This window comes from Tupaia chinensis, unplaced genomic scaffold, assembly GCF_000334495.1.
Source record: "Tupaia chinensis unplaced genomic scaffold, TupChi_1.0 Scaffold000622_1, whole genome shotgun sequence".
Lineage (NCBI taxonomy): Eukaryota > Metazoa > Chordata > Mammalia > Scandentia > Tupaiidae > Tupaia > Tupaia belangeri.
Genome location: NW_006160142.1, coordinates 1,638,445 through 1,650,194, shown reverse-complemented (window position 1 = coordinate 1,650,194; position 11,750 = coordinate 1,638,445). Strand labels below are relative to the sequence as shown.

At 37.0% G+C, this 11,750-nt stretch overlaps 1 protein-coding gene across 1 annotated transcript in view; it reads left to right on the top strand.

The window, feature by feature from the left end:
• Positions 1-11,023, top strand: part of NRXN1 (neurexin 1) — a 1,261,405-nt gene extending 1,250,382 nt beyond the window's left edge. Inside the window, exon 23 of the mRNA XM_006159011.3 lies at positions 9,819-11,023. Coding sequence (XP_006159073.1) covers positions 9,819-10,126 — 308 coding nt within the window. The 3' untranslated portion in view covers positions 10,127-11,023. The remainder of the gene's footprint in view (positions 1-9,818) is intronic.
• Positions 11,024-11,750: the final 727 nt, after the last annotated feature.

Below are 11,750 nucleotides of genomic sequence, written 5' to 3'. Positions count from 1 at the left end.
GCTAGGTTGCTGGACTCCCACGTAGTCGACCACAGTTTGAGTCCCAGACCCGGTGGCTTAAACTCACGCCAGGCATATGTGTGTGTATGCCCCAGATCCTGAGAGGAGAATGGAGGAGTAGGGATTATGGTGTGGCCATCCCCCTTGGGGAGTGATTTCTCGCTTTCTATCTTTCTGTCTCTCTCTGTCTGGCGAGTGCATGTGCCCTATAGCAAAAACCTCTCAAAAAAAAAAATGTGTGAAGCTTACAGATGAGTAAGCTATGAACAGAGTTTATAACATATAGGATAATTGAAGAACAGAATTCTGTAAATGCCATGATCCTATGGCTTCCCATGAAGATGACAGAGAATAGTTATGTCCCTCCAGCTATCTATTTTTGCTGTCACCAAAGCCACACAGAGTGTAGATGTTCTTTGGTATAGTTGTTCATTGCCTTTTCTGTTCCATTTGGTGTCATTGAAAGCAGCAGCCTGTCTTAGTTGGGGTTCTCTGTCATACAAGCACATTGATGAGTTTTCCTGTGCCTAGCATCCCTTCCCCCGCAATACCTAGATTTCTGGAGAAGATAATCATCCTATCCATCTCAGAATGGCGGTCCCTCAACTTCCCTTCAAACACGTGTTCTGGTGGTTTTGAAAGCAGCAGAGGAAAATGTCAGACCCAGCAGCCAAGCAGGTGGCAAAGGTTTATTGATTTCAAAGGTTTTTCTGACTCTCCAATTTATTATAGAAGGGCTAAGATGTGTCAGACATGTCCAGGCCTTCTGTCTGACCTGCAGAAGTGAACTTCAGAATGTGCAGGGCTTGGGTGGAGTTGGTGGGAGGAAAGAATGGAAGGGATTTGAAACACCCAACATCCATCACTGCTCACAAAACCACAGCATGAGTCAAAATTAGTGCATGCCATATAAATCATTGTGTACCTGCTTTCCTATAAATGTGCCATTTAAACATGCCTTCTTGTGAGTGATTGCAGCATAATTGTTTCTTCTGGCCTATGTCGTATTGCAGCACAAAAATGGGGAAAAATAAAAATAATAAACTTTGTTTTTCTTTTCTTTCTTCCTTTTCTTTTTTTTTTTCTTTTTTTTTTTTTTTGAGATGGGAAAAAGTATCTCTGCTAATCTCAATTCACAAGCACCCCAGGAGTCTGAAATTCCAATTTTCTTTTCACAGTATTAATGAAACTGAGTACTGGAAAAATCAAATCTTCCCCTGTAAATCTAAAACCATTTTCAAGGCTAGCCTAGAATTATAATAACTTCCACATGTATTAAGACACAGTATAGAACCTTTGTCTAATGAGATCATTTAGGCAAATCTTCCTGGATAGGGTGGAGACAGGAATTTAAAATCTATTACTTTAAGTTGAATCTCTGATAAAACCAGAAAGACTAGTCAAAGACTCTTAGAAAATGTTCAGTAAATGTACCTTGCCAACCGTTTTTAAAAAGGATCATTGTAAAACAAGATATCCAATCATTTTGCTTAGCAGAATGATATATGTTGAGCATTATAAAGTTTTAAGATCCTTAATATACCTATCCTGATGAAATACATAGCTCACATTTTATTTTTTTTTATTAATGGTATATTTTATTCTCTATTTCTTAAAATTGGTTATTTCTTACAATGCTTTTTCTTAAAGCTAAAAAGCTTGTTCATTATCATCTGTATATAGTGTCACCGTTGCTACATTCTTGATGTGACAGGGTCATAGTTTATAGTCTGTGTCCTTAGACCTCTTTATTGAAGAAATAAAACTAGCCTAGAAAATTGCATGGAAATGACAATCTTACCCTAAAGCTAACTTTGGAAAAAACATAAATATAATAAGATTACAGTGGGAGAACAGCTCATTCAAGTATACACAATAGTTGCATAAAAGTGACAATTTGAGTGATAAAAAGAGAATTTGATGGTATATTATTGCCTTGGCGAACTCATCAATGGAAACATAAGGTTCAGCCACCCATCAGCCTCTCATTCTATGTCATAGGAATTAGTGCATTAAGCACTATTTTTCATACAGAGTTGTAATAACAAATCAAAAGCAGTTTTATTTTTAATAACAATATTTGATTATTTCTAATCTCAGAAAAAAAATTAACACTTTCCATTACAAAGAGAAACCTTTTGGTAAAAATTCATGAATCAAAAATTGCCTTTCAAAATAGCTATTTTAGAACTTATTAAGTAAGTGCAAGCTTTGTATTTTTTGCTTGCAGATACTGAGGTATGACTATGTACTAACAGTGCCAACTTGAAAACACAGCTCTGATACAAAGCTTGCAGGCTTAATGTAGCCCTCATATTGTCATATCTATAACAAAAGTTTTGAAGATTCTTATTGAATTATTATTTGTTTTGATAAAGCATACAATTATATTTGTAAACAAATTTAGAAAAAATTAAAAATTAAAGTAACCAGGGAACAGCAGATGTTATAATGGCTACATCGCTGGACTCCCATGTAGTCGACCACGGTTTGAGTCCCGGACTCAGTCGCTTAAACTCACACCAGGTGCATGTGCGTGAGTGCCCAAGATCCCGAGATAAGAATGGAGGAGAAGTGATTGTCTCATGGCCATACCCCCAGGGGGTGATTTCTCACTTTCTGCCTCTCTGTCTCTCTCTGTCTTTATGGCAAGCACACACGCCCTATAACAACAAAAAAAAAAAACACAAACAAACAAGTAAAAAACCTTTCCAAAAAATTAAAGTAACCATACCAATATAAATCTGATAAAATAATCATATTAAGACATTTTTGACAGTAAGAATTATTATATATTGTGATTTGAAAATAGGAGCTTGGCAATAAATTTTGTTGCTCACTGAACACTTTTCAGAATAAGGCACCAACCTCAAAAGACCCCTGCTCTTGTTACCATCTTCATTTACCTGGGTTAGGGATGGCCAAATCAGCTCTCCGAGGGCTACCTGTAAGGATAAGTCAGGAGTTGGGAAAGGGAGAGAAAGATGTTAAATGAATACTAAAGGGGAGCATGCAGTAGGTGACAGGGGCCGCCAGAGTGACTGGTAAAGATGAAGCCTGCCCAGCAAGTGGCATAGTGATTAAGGATTCACACATGGCTGACCATGGTTTGAGTTCCAGACCTTGTGGCTTGCATGCATGCCTAAAATCCTAGGAGAAGAATGGAGGAGAAGGGATTCAATAACTATTTCAGTGAACTTAAGGATAAGATCAAATTATAAGAATTTAACTTTTTTCATGCAGAGCAACCATTGCATTTATCTTCTTTTTTTTTTTTTTTTGTACTACAAGGCACTAGAATGTCTTTGTACTCACTGTGTATTTCCATGGTGAACTTGTTTTCATCTGATATGAATAAATTCATTTAAAACATAATGTGAAAATATGTTAATGACTGTCCTAACAATTGAGAGCATATGCCTACTTAAATAATCACAATATTATTAATAGTTAGACAATGAGAAAGAAGAAAACTCATAGACCTAGCATATAGAGTTCTTGATAAATCTCTTGAGCCAAAGTAGACTGTGTGGAAAACATCTATAGACCTTTTGACTAAATATTATGAGAAAGAAAGAGAGAGAGGTAAATATAACTTTTTCTTTGTCCTTTTAGGTGACACTATTAGTGTGTAAGTCTCAGAGTTTTTCCATAACCATTTGGCTGAGTGTAAGAAATGAACATAGGGGCCAGCAGATGGCATAGTGGTTACATTGCTAGACTCCTCCGCGGCTGACAGTGGTTTGAGTTCCAGAACCAGTGGTTGAAAATCACACCAGGCGTCTGTGCATGATTACCCAAGATCCCGAGACAACAGAGGAGGGATTGTGGCATGGCCACCACCCCCGGGGCGGGGTGGGGCGATTTTTCACTTTCCCTTTCACTGTCTCTGTCTCTCCCTCTCTTATGAGCACACATTCACTAAGGCAAAAATTTCTTTATAAAAGAGATAAATGTAAAAGAAGTAAATAAGGATATGAAAAAGGTCATGACCCTCATGACAACTGCTTGTCCTTGCAAGTATAATTGATAGATTTGAATCATTTAGGCTAAAAGCCAACAAAATTCAAAAGCTTCTGTATTGAGAGTAAAGTTTATCTATGTGCTCGTCCACCTGCAGTAGACTTAGCGGTTTACTCAGTTCTCGTCAACTCTGAGGGTACAAGATGACAGGTATTCTTCAGTACAATAGTCAGAACCTTGTGGCTTGCATGCATGCCTAAAATCCTAGGAGAAGAATGGAGGAGAAGGGATTCAATAACTATTTCAGTGAACTTAAGGATAAGATCAAATTATAAGAATTTAACTTTTTTCATGCAGAGCAACCATTGCATTTATCTTCTTTTTTTTTTTTTTTTGTACTACAAGGCACTAGAATGTCTTTGTACTCACTGTGTATTTCCATGGTGAACTTGTTTTCATCTGATATGAATAAATTCATTTAAAACATAATGTGAAAATATGTTAATGACTGTCCTAACAATTGAGAGCATATGCCTACTTAAATAATCACAATATTATTAATAGTTAGACAATGAGAAAGAAGAAAACTCATAGACCTAGCATATAGAGTTCTTGATAAATCTCTTGAGCCAAAGTAGACTGTGTGGAAAACATCTATAGACCTTTTGACTAAATATTATGAGAAAGAAAGAGAGAGAGGTAAATATAACTTTTTCTTTGTCCTTTTAGGTGACACTATTAGTGTGTAAGTCTCAGAGTTTTTCCATAACCATTTGGCTGAGTGTAAGAAATGAACATAGGGGCCAGCAGATGGCATAGTGGTTACATTGCTAGACTCCTCCGCGGCTGACAGTGGTTTGAGTTCCAGAACCAGTGGTTGAAAATCACACCAGGCGTCTGTGCATGATTACCCAAGATCCCGAGACAACAGAGGAGGGATTGTGGCATGGCCACCACCCCCGGGGCGGGGTGGGGCGATTTTTCACTTTCCCTTTCACTGTCTCTGTCTCTCCCTCTCTTATGAGCACACATTCACTAAGGCAAAAATTTCTTTATAAAAGAGATAAATGTAAAAGAAGTAAATAAGGATATGAAAAAGGTCATGACCCTCATGACAACTGCTTGTCCTTGCAAGTATAATTGATAGATTTGAATCATTTAGGCTAAAAGCCAACAAAATTCAAAAGCTTCTGTATTGAGAGTAAAGTTTATCTATGTGCTCGTCCACCTGCAGTAGACTTAGCGGTTTACTCAGTTCTCGTCAACTCTGAGGGTACAAGATGACAGGTATTCTTCAGTACAATAGTCAGAATTCTATGGGGAAATTTTACAAGCACAATAATCCATTGTTACAGTGTTCTCATGACTCGTGTATAGTTGATGATTTGTTTTTTACTTTACAAGTCATTGAAACATCATATAAATGTGTTGAAACACTTAGGAGATGTCATCTATTCTTTTTTATTTTTTTCTTGTTTGCAGTCTAGCCTCAAAGTAAAATATGTATGCCCACTGGGACCAGCAGATGGCGAAATGGTTATTTTGCTGGACTCCCACATAGTCAACTGCAGTCTGAATCTCAGACCCAGTGGTTTAAACCTCATGCCGGGCGCATGTGCGTGAGTGCCTGAAATCCTGAGAGGAGAATGGAAGAAGAGAAGGGATTATGACGTGGCCATCCCTCTGGGGTGGGGGTGATATCTCACTTTCTGTTTCTCTGTCTCTCTGGTGAATCCAAGCACCCTAAGGCAAAAATCTTTCTCAAAAAAAAGAATGTTTATATGTGTCCATCACGAAAGCGAAACATTTGCCTACTTCTTATCACACCACATAGTATGCAAATGCTTAGACTGATTCAGTAACCACATCAGTCCTACTGAAGTTTTTAATTGCTCTGCTTTCCTAGTGCCCATGCCCCAGTACAAGAAACTAGATACATGGACTTGGCTTTTCCTCCAAGTCAGTTAACTCTAGACCATTACAGACCTGAACCTAATCTGTATGCATTCCATTTTTCAGTTCCTCCTCCTTTAACTATCTTTCATTTATTTTTTTAAGTGCTTTCATCACATGCTTTGACAAAGACAGAGAAAATAGGTGAAATTTTAGTTTATTTAATTAGCTTTTAGTGCTGCTAAGAAAAAAGTTTTAGGTTGTTTTTAGTTTTCTAAAAGTTTTGCTTTAGTTTATTATGAAATGTGAAAGGAATATATATTTAAGTCCATGAGATATATGAATTACTTAGGATTTATCTGATTAAATTCCCTTTTTCAGGGCACTAGCAGATGGTGTGGTGGTTAAGGTGGTGGACAGTACCACATGGCCGACTGCATTTCAAGTCCTGGACCTGGTGGCTTGCTTTCTCTCTTTCTCTCTCTCTCTGGTCAAATTAAAATAAATGAATAAATGAATAAATAAATATTTTTAATTCCTTTTTTCATATTATCATAAATGTTTACAATATGACTGCATTTCTCTTGTATATAAATTTTTGAACAAGTTAATATAAGATATTTAGACTTATTAGCCATTTTTACAATTCTGTATATTTGAAATAATCTTAAATTTCCTCAAAGATTTTTTTTTAGTGATCACAAATACAAAGCATTATTGACAATCAGTAAGTGAAAGCACATTTATAATTCAGGAATGTATTTAAATTTCTCTAGGCTATTGTACATCTGGGAGAGATGGCCCATTAACATAGAAATGCTTCTGATCTTAAAACAGAAAGTTAAAGAAAATATTACTCAGCCTTGAGATTTGAAACATACTTTTTAAAAAGAAAGATATCTATTAGATATGTAAGCAAGTGCATATTTCAAACAGAGAAATAATAATATCTTTTGTTGCAGTTACTAAATGTTTACTGTAAATCAAGGGAAAATTAAGGTAAAATATTTGGACCAGCTTTTGGTGTAATGATTAGATTTCTGGACTCCCACGTAATAGACTGTGGTTCAAATTCTGGACCCGGTAGTTTGAAACTCATGCTGGGTGCATGTGTGTACATGCCAAAAATCCTGAGGAGAATAGAGGAGAAGGAATTACAGCATGAGCATTCTCCCTGAGAAGTTTAGATTTTAGGGCTTTTTTAAAATAGTAATTATGAAAACATAATATTTAGAATCTTTGCATATGGTTTTCATAGAATTATTTTTAATAATAATTTTCCATGTACTGAGCAAAATTTTGGTAGGTGTTGAAAAACAGACAAGAATTTTCCTTAAATAGGAGATGTTTTATCAAAAGCCTATATGGCAAAATTGAAGCATTTTAGACTTTGCTACTTCATACCCTGTAGCATGGCTGACTGTGTTTCAAGCCCCAGACCCAGCAGCTTAAAACTCACACCAGGCTCATATGTGTGTATGCCCAAATTTCAAAGAGGAAAATGAAGAAGTGATTGTGGCATGGCTATCCTTCCTGGGAGGTGATTTCTCACTTTCTGTCTCTCTGTCTCTGGTGAGCACTTACACCTCAGCAAAAATCTGTCTAAAAAAACCACACAATTGGGACCAGCAGTTAGCATAACGGCTATGTCACTGGACTCCCATGTAGTTGACTGTGGTTCAAGCCCAAGACCCGGTGGCTTAAACTCACACCAGGTGCGTGTGTGTGCATGCCCCCATGATCCCAAGAGGAGAAGGAATTGTGGCGTGGCCATCCACCCTAGGGAGTGATTTCTCACTTTCTGTCTCTCTGTCTGTCTGGTGAGCACATGCACCCTATAGCAAAAACCTCTAAAAAAAAAAAAAAAACAAAAAACCAACAACACACAATTCATACAGAAAAAATGATCTAGAGTCAGATGGGATAAAATATTTTCTCTCTATAGCTCCTATTACTTTGTATATTTTTGTCTATTTTTATTTTTTATTTACATTTAATCCATGTACATCTTTATAGTGTGCAATATGATTTTTCCTGACATGACTACAGTGCACATTAGTCAAGTCAGAGACATTACCATATATGCTTTCATCAACAGATAACTTCATTTTGTGTCGTTTAAATGTTTTGTTTGTTCCTATTCTTTTATATTTAAAAAACAAAAAACAAAAAACAAGTTTAGTATATAGAGGAAAAGAGTCACCGCTTCTCCTCCCCTTATCTATCAGCTAAATCTCAGGCCTTTTCTTCCTCATCTATGGCCAGTTTCAGTGTCTGACTAGGTCTTAGAGAAGACATTAGGCACCCTGTAAACTATTGCTTGTACCCAAGGAAGAGCCTTATTTATACTTTGGGAAGACTGAATGAAGGTTTGGTCAGTTGAACGAAACTAGGTCAGCTAGTCTTTTATTATCATCCATTTGATACTAAATTTTGTCTCATAAGCAATCTAGAAAGTATCTAAAACTGAGAAGGAATATTTTCTCACTTCGACTTCAAAATTTAGCTGTGGAGATCAGTCCACCACTGCCAAAATAAATTAAATGTATACATACATACAATTTACATACATACTTATGTAAATGAATACACTTTCAAAAGAAAAAGAAATATGTTCTGCTATAGTTCATAAAGATGTGACTGAGGGGCCATCGCGATGATGCGGTGGCCATATGCAGCTTTGCAGTGTTGGATCCATAGGGAAGAACAGGGTTTGGTTCCCAGGCTAACCAGGCAAGCATGCACATGCCTGTGTGACTGAGGAAGGCTTGGGAGAGGGAGGGTGTGGTGTGAGATCCTGTTGAAGTGCCTCTCTCTCAGAAGAAGAAAGAATGAAACTTTATTAAAAACAACTTAAAGGGAACCAGCAGTTAGCGTAATGGCTATGTCGCTGGACTGTTCGCGTCCCAGACCCGGTGGCTTAGAACTCCCGCCAGCGCGTGTGCATGCGTGCCCAAGATCCTGAGAGGAGAATGGAGGAGAAGGGATTGTGGCATGACCATCCCCCATGGGGGGTGATTTCTCGCTTTCTATCTCTATGTCTCTCTCTGTCTGGCGAGTGCACGCGCCCTATAGTGAAAACCTCTCAAAAAAAAAAAAAAAACTTAAATAAGGATGTTACTAAAATTATACTTTATAAACAGTTAGGGCCAGCTCTAGAGTCTAGTGGTTAAAGAAGTTGGACTCCACATGGCCAACCATGTCCCACTTCTAGCTCCTGACTTGAAAAATATGCTGAGCATGTACACATGCATGACTGAAATCTCAGTAAGATGGAAATATGGAGGAGAAAGGAATTGCAGTGTGACCATGTCTCATTGGATGGCATTTACTCTCCCTCTCACCCTTCTCCCTCATGCACTGTTTTTCTCTCTCTCTAGTGAGCATATGTACCCTACGGCAATAAAAAAAGTAGATACTTAGACGTTCAAAATGCCTTGGTTATCTTTCTGTTCAAGGCAATATAATATCTGAAGATTATAATCCTAAATTCAACTGTTCTGACTCAGTAGAGTTAGCCCTAAGTGTTCTTTGGCTACATTAACTTGATTTTTAAAGTAATTCCCTCTAATATTGTAGGGTACAAGCTACCTATGATCCTGATTTTATTCGACATGTTGGGTTTTGCACCTAACACACCAACATGGTCCTCTAGAGCTAATTGGAGCTTATCTGGGGGGCTGTGCTTTCAAGACCCTGTGAATAAAATTGATCTGTAAAAAAGTAAAGATGAGAAAAAGACTCTGCTAGAATGCTTGTGTTTTAGGTCCCTAGTTTTTAGTGACTATGAGACACAAAATATTGCTGCATTTAGCAGCAGTGTGCTTTTCCTAAAATAGTAGGTTCTCTTCCATTAGTCACTAACATATTATAGATAGGAAATGTAATGTTAACATTAGCTCTCTGGTATTCAAGTAATCTCAATAATCACTTTGTGTTTGTTCTCATCCTCTTTCTTATAGCCAATCCAACCCGGGCAGGCGGGAGAGAGCCTTACCCAGGCTCTGCAGAAGTGATTCGGGAGTCCAGCAGCACCACGGGCATGGTCGTTGGGATAGTAGCTGCTGCCGCCCTGTGCATCCTCATCCTCCTCTATGCCATGTACAAATACAGAAACCGGGATGAAGGCTCATACCACGTAGACGAGAGTCGAAACTACATCAGTAACTCAGCACAGTCCAACGGGGCTGTGGTAAAGGAGAAACAACCCAGCAGTGTGAAAAGCGCCAACAAAAATAAGAAAAACAAGGATAAAGAGTATTACGTCTGATCCCAAGATCTTAAAAGGACACTTGTATAGAAATAGTCTTCATTTTATCTGAGACATAATATAAACTTATTTACTTTCCTTTTTACGAAGCACATACAAAAGAAGACAGGGAATGCAATCAGGAAGGAAAGACTGTTTTTAAAAAATAAAACAAGTATCTCATGCTCTTGTTTCTCAAAAAAAAAAAAAAAAAGAAAGAAAAGAAAAGAAAAAACAAACAAACAAACAAAAACAGGGGCCAATAAATTTCCTAACATCCACAGTGTTTTCATTTACTCTGCCTGTCTTTATGTTGCTGGAACATTTCTAAAAGACAGTGATGACCGCACGCATTCATAAAGCAAAGGAGTATTACAACATCAAGGCACAACACACACACAAAAAAACCCAACACAAAACATAACACAAAAAAGAAGCTACCTATGATCCTGGATTTAGCCAAAGTGCTAGTGCTTTCCTGAGAAGTCAGTTAGTCCGATTGCCAGAGAAGACTGTCATTTTGAGTGACTCAACCTGCAAACCTTTACGTTTGCTGCCTGGTGCAACTGGAGCAGTGGTTGGAACTTGTATTTGCAACAAAGTGCTGGCTTTTTTGAAGACTTGTGTAGGAACACATTCAAAAAGCCTGATTCTGGTTGTGAGAGAGAAAAAAAAAAGTATGGAGGCCTTATTTTCAAAAATGTGAAATATAAGGCATGTTTTCACACTAAAATTTCAAAATAAAAACAAGAGGGCATAGATGCAATCATTGGGAAATTTTCATGCACGCTTACTATGTTATTACATATGTTTATATAAAACCCATCTCTGTGTGCTTTCTGGACTGTGATAAGTGACGTTTTATAGCCTGTTGTATAGAAAATGCAAAATATATCTCTGCTCTTCAGCCATTTTTGGTAAATTCAATGTTATAAGTGTTGCTAAATATAGGGAGTTTTATGACATCAGAGCAACAGTTATTTCAGTTTCTTTTTTTTTTTTTTGCCACCATTATAAATTGCCACAATTCCTTTTTTAAAAAAAATTACAGTGTAGTGTTTATTCTAAGGAAGATATGTATGAATGTATATAAAAAGACTCAGCTACTTTTTTTCTTACATGTACAGCCTTCATTCTGTTGCAGTTAAGTTTTAGTATTTGTATGAAAGGTGTGATTTAGAAGGTAAAATATATACATATGTATCTTATAATCTTTTCTCCCCAAAATACTCACATACCCACATACATCCACCCTTTGCAATCACACACACACACATGCACACACATGCACACACACACACACACTTCAGCCATTTTTGGTAAATTCAATGTTATAAGTGTTGCTAAATATAGGGAGTTTTATGACATCAGAGCAACAGTTATTTCAGTTTCTTTTTTTTTTTTTGCCACCATTATAAATTGCCACAATTCCTTTTTTAAAAAAAATTACAGTGTAGTGTTTATTCTAAGGAAGATATGTATGAATGTATATAAAAAGACTCAGCTACTTTTTTTCTTACATGTACAGCCTTCATTCTGTTGCAGTTAAGTTTTAGTATTTGTATGAAAGGTGTGATTTAGAAGGTAAAATATATACATATGTATCTTATAATCTTTTCTCCCCAAAATACTCACATACCCACAT